The 5673-nt window shown below is 38.2% G+C and overlaps 1 protein-coding gene across 1 annotated transcript; it reads right to left on the bottom strand.

Moving 5' to 3' along the window:
- Positions 1-1921: 1921 nt before the first annotated feature.
- On the bottom strand, positions 1922-2791 carry LOC140167601 (craniofacial development protein 2-like). Its single transcript, XM_072190900.1, has one exon. The coding sequence runs from the start codon at positions 2789-2791 to the stop codon at positions 1922-1924; it is 870 nt and encodes a 289-aa protein (XP_072047001.1).
- Between the last annotated feature and the right edge of the window lie 2882 nt (positions 2792-5673).

The raw sequence follows: 5673 nt of genomic DNA, 5'->3' as shown, positions 1-5673 counted from the left end.
TTGTGTCAGTTCCTGCAGAACTGACACCTTTAGTACAGGTTTGACGATCACGTGACAAATCGAATCTGTGACGTCAATATTAATATCGATATCAATTTAAGGCTGTTCTAGTTAAATTAGATACCCATTGTCATTTTGGCTGTTCCATATACTCAACATTTCCCTGTGCACTTAGTCCGTGAATTGATCCTGATTTGCATTGTCGTATAGCGTTATATTTTTGTACACAACCGGGATGTTACTATTGTTTTAACTAAATGAAGCATACTTTTGCTTTTATCTTTCTTTGTCCTTTATTAATTATAAATTAGGTGATTTAATAAAAAAATAATTCTTTGTTTCAGCGACCCAGGGGTAAACAGACAAACAAAAACATAGGTCAAAATCCTTCAATTTCTGTGAAAATTGAACAAAAAGTACCCAAATCCCTACATTTTATATCTCCCTGTGTTATAGACAAATTGTATACGTCACATTTAAAATCATTTAAAACGACTTATAAATTGCCTTATGCTATAATGTGGTCTTATACATTTGTATTGTGTGAACTTTGTTTTTAAATGCCTTTGGCTTCCAGGTTAGTTTCTCGGAGCTGGTGAGGTGAATCTGGGTGTAACTTGGTAGGGTGGTGGTAAGTGGCTGCCCTAACGCTTGATGCATTTTTTTGTGCAAATTAGGTAACTAATTTGCATATTTAACTTAAATTTTTTTTTTTGGTTTTTTTTTGCCATTTCGAAGAACTGGTGACGCGTATAGGGATGTAACTTGATGAGGTTGTGGTAAGCGGCAGTTTGTCGGAGCTGGTGAGGTGTATTGGGGTATAACTTGGTAGGGTGGTGGTAAGTGGCTGCCCTAATACTTGATGCTATTTTTGGGGTAAATTAGGGAGCTAATTTGCATATTTAACTTAAAAATTGTTTTGGGGTTTTTGGTTTTTTTTGCCATTTCGAAGAACTGGTGAGGCGTATAGGGATGTAACTTGATGAGGTTGTGGTAAGCGGCAGTCGTAAGATCCGATGCAATTTTTGTCGCAAGATGTGCAAATTAGTCACCACATTTGCCTATTTTTTTATTTGTCGAATTGCTTTTGGCCATTTTTCGGAACTATATAGAAATGTAATTTGGTGGGGTGATGGTTAAGAGCAGTCTTAAGATCAGATGCTATTTTGTCACAAAATATGCAAATCAGCCACCTCATTTCCCTTTTTTTCTATTTTTAAAAACGCTTTTTGCCATTTTTCGTAACTGGTAGGGGGTATATAGATGTAACTTGGTATGGTGGTGGTAAAGGGCAGTCTTAAGTTCCCACGTGATTTTTGTCGCAAAATATTCAAATTAGCCACCCCATTTGCATATTTGTTTACTTTTAAAAGGCTTTTTGCCATTTTTGGGAACTGGTGAGGCGTATGGAGATTTAACTTGGTGGGATGGTGGTAAGGGGCAGTCTTAAGATCCCACGTGCTTTTTGTCGCAAAATTGGCAAATTAGCTACCTCATTTGCATATTTCTTATTTTTAAAAACGTTTTTAGCTAGAATAGAAGGCTGACGCTGCGCCAAAAACACGTATGTAAGTGTATAATTATTTAATGATAAATGAACTACCACTAAATGTTCCTGTCAGTGCTGCAGTGCAAAACTTATCATGCAATTCCATCTTTAACATTACATTCAAATAATAATTACATTGTAAATTGGAACTGACACCAATTTTTTTCAGGAATTCTTGTTTGAGTTGTTTGTAAGCTTTTGTTGCTTAATCTCTCTCCTTTCGTCACATAATTTGAGTACTTCTGCTGAAATCCAAGGCTTTTGTGGCTTTGGTTTCTTGCTTGAGGCCAAGTACGTTTTCAGATGTTTCCTTGAAGCTTTGTTTTATTGAGTCCCATAGGTCTTCCACCTCAAGGTCTGTGTCTGGTACATCTAGAAGTGGTTCAAATCTGCCCCTATTTGGATCTCAAATAAACTTCTGGTTGTAGAATCCTGACATTTTTTAATATCATATTTATTCTGTCTCAATGGTTTGGGCTTGACTTTAAGTCTAAGCTTGAAGTTGGCGAGTACCAATTGGTGGTCGGAACCTGTGTCAACACTGGGAAAACTTCTGGCCATAGAAATGCTACTTTTCCACCTTTGCTTTATCAGGATGAAATCAATCTTGTTCTTGGTTTTACCATCTGGGGATTCCCACGTCCACTCTCTGCTTTCCTTTTTCTGCTTGAAGCAGGTGTTAGAAATACACAGCTCATTTTGTGCACAAAAGTTTAGCAGCCTTTCTCCTCTTTCATTGGACTCTCCATATCCAAATTTACCAAGTATTCCATTCCATGATTCCCAGTCAGTTCCAACTTTGGAATTAAAGTCTCCCATTGTGATCAAGATGTCTTGTGAAGGTGTATTGTCAATAGTCTGTTGCAGCTGATCGTAAAATTGATCCGCTTCTTCTTCGGTTGATGAGGAAGTTGGAGCATACGCTTGAATAATTGTCGCTGCACCAATTTGCGTGCGAAGTCTGGCTGATATCAGTCTCTCTAAGATTGGGTTATAACCCATTAGTGATCGTAGAGCTGTCTTGTTGAGGATGATAGCAACTCCTTTTCTGTGGATGGACTCATTTCCTGAGCTCAATATTTGATACCCATCTTTCGTAAACTCCCTTGAGTCGCACCAGTGGGTTTCTGAGATCCCAAGTATTTCCCATTGCAGATGATCTAACTCATGTAAAAGGTGTTCCAAGTTTCCCTCTTGGTGGAGTGTCCTTACATTCCACGTACCTATACCTTTTTTTCGCATTTAATAAGGCTCTATTCCCATCAGGTTTGTCAGCATCAGTCCTTCTAATTGGGGCTCGGGATGGTGTTCACCCTGCTGTAGGAGGACCATTATTCCTTCCGATTAGGTTTGGGGCTGATGCATCATGATGCTCTGCTTCTTGCAGGCTCTGAGGTCGTGGAGTTAGTCTATTAGTCGGGGCTTTAACCCGAGTGCTATTGGATTTCTTCATGGTTTTTCGGTTTCAGTGGTCTTTTACCATGGTAGAGCGAAGGACCTTGATTTCTCTCCCTACAGGTCACTATAGGAGGACCATCATTCCTTCCGATTAGGTTTGGGGCTGATGCATCATGATGCTCTGCTTCTTGCAGGCTCTGAGGTCGTGGAGTTAGTCTATTAGTCGGGGCTTTAACCCGAGTGCTATTGGATTTCTTCATGGTTTTTCGGTTTCAGTGGTCTTTTACCATGGTAGAGCGAAGGACCTTGACTTCTCTCCCTACAGGTCACTACAGATGTTTAATGTAGATTTCTTGAAACTGTAAGATGTCACTACAGCAAGCAAGCAATACTCTATAACCTTCAGACTGCTCCAACAGCCTTCAGGTCATAGAGTATTGCCCCCAGAGCAGGTATGCACATACAATAACACACCCCTGGCATTCCATTCTCCCCTACATAAGCAGGTGTGCTGTGCGCTTTGCTGTGCGCTATGATGATAGAAGAACATAAAGTTCGTTGCCCTGGCCACTTTATCGCTAATTAATGGTCTTTCACGTGACATGTTTCAACAAATCACAGTGCGCGATTTTGAATAATGGGTCGTGGGGGTAATAGAATGTTAAATAATGTTAAAGACCAAACAGTAAAATGGACTAAACTGTTGATTTCAAGCAATGTCGGATTCAGCTGCTACGCGAAATTCAGCAAAATGTGCTTATGATTTGATGAAAATTATCATGAATTTTAAATCTTTAGTGTAAAATCTCAAACGTATAATTATGATGCGCAATATTTTGTTGACATGATTTTAATTTTACAACAGAGTGTGCAATATTTGTCTGTCTTTTAACATGTCTTGAGTGACAAAGAGAACAGTATTTACCATGATAAAATCACTGACATTGTACACGTATTCAATTTTGCAGCAGAATGTGAAATATGTAGGCCTATTTATCTTTTAATCTATTTTAAGTGGAAAAAGATAATCATTATAGCTGTATCATGATAAAACAGTCAAAACAGTCAAAACAATTTTGTATTTTTGTGTTATCGATGCATTCGTTTGATTTCACGAAGGAACTCTTGATAAACTTGATGCTATCATTGATTTACATTTACAGCCCTCTTCCCCAGTAAAAGTGGCACAATTGTGATTTTACCCTTTCTTTGTTAACTAAACATATCTCGAGATTAAAACAAGCCAATTAAACAAAACAAACGGCATTCGAGAGCTAAGACTGCGCCCCTGACGTTGATGTAAGCATCATGTCACAACAGTATTTTCTAATTGCCAAAGAGGGCGCTTTTTACTTGCACAATTTTTTTTGAGACAGGCTGGCCTGTCTCAAAAAAAGTTGTGCAAGTGAAAAGCGCCCTCTTTGGCAACCAGAAAATACCGTTGTGACATGATGCTTACATAAACGTCAATGGCGTAGTCTTAGCTCTCAAATGCCGTTTGTTCTGTTCAATTCGCTTGTTTTAAGCTCGAGATATGTTTAGTTAACTACAAAAGGGTAAAATCACAATTGTGCCACTTTTACTAAATCAATGATAGCATCAAGTTTATCAAGAGTTCCTGCGTGAAATCAAAAGAATGCACAACAATAAAAAAAAATGTTTTTACTGTTTTTACTGTTCTATCATGATACAGGTATTATATGATTATCTTTTTCCACTTAAAGCAGATTAAAAGATAAATAGATATTTCACATTCTGCTGTAGAATTAAATACTTGTGCATGTCAATGATTTTATCATGGTAAATACTGTTTTCTTTGTCACTCAAGACATGTTATGTAAAAGACAAACGTATATTGCGCACTTATAATGAACTCGTATTACTTGTTGGGAGAGAAATTAAACAAAATAATGCACGCACGTAGATGTTGATGCGGCTACGAAGTGTGGAGTGCATTAGACGCATCAACATCAGCTATCATTAATTGGCATGTACACCCTCTTTCTTAGTAAAAGTGGCACAATTGTGATTTTACCCTTTCGTTATTAACTAAACATATCTCGAGAATAAAACAATCAAATTGAGCAGAACAAACAGCATTTAAAAGCTAAGACTGTGCCCTTGATAATGATGTAAACATTATGTCACAACGGTATTCTCTAATTGCCATAGAGGGCGCTTTTTACTTGCACAATTTTTTTTGAGACAGGCTGTATACTAGTTGACTTTTATTATTTTTTATTGCTCGAAAGAAATGAAAAGAGAGAGCGAGAGAAAGAGAGGGGGAAAAGAGGATGTGTGGGTGTGGGGTTTGGGGAGAGAGAAAAAAAGGGAGAGGAGAGATGATCGGAAGATGGAAGTGAAGGAAGGGGAGAGTAGAGTTGAGTGGAATAGCGTGTGGGAGAGAGGAGATATCGAGTGTAGAGGAAGAAGCGATGGGGAGAAGGAGACACTGAGGAGGGGAGGATCCCGAGGATTCCGAGTGGAGAAGGGAGCCTGGGTAAGAGATGTGGGTTGTGATTTCCGGGGATAATAAAATTAAGGCATAATAAAATCATCTCAATCATCACGCTTATGTCTACAAACAAACAAACAAACAAACATTTTATGACGCTTATACCATGCCTCGTGTCTACGATATCCGATCCATATGTAATTGTCTACTTTCAATTTAAACACAATGATTGACATGTATCCGATAATAAGCTTAGCACAATCATGACATT

Source organism: Amphiura filiformis, chromosome 13 (assembly GCF_039555335.1).
Source record: "Amphiura filiformis chromosome 13, Afil_fr2py, whole genome shotgun sequence".
NCBI lineage: Eukaryota > Metazoa > Echinodermata > Ophiuroidea > Amphilepidida > Amphiuridae > Amphiura > Amphiura filiformis.
The sequence above is the reverse complement of the archived record's forward strand: the minus strand, read 5'-3'. Positions and strand labels throughout refer to the sequence as shown.

Excerpts from the sequence above, each read along its gene's own strand:
- LOC140167601 (XM_072190900.1), bottom strand. The coding sequence starts at position 2,791 with ATGCGAAAAAAAGGTATAGGTACGTGGAATGTAAGGACACTCCACCAA.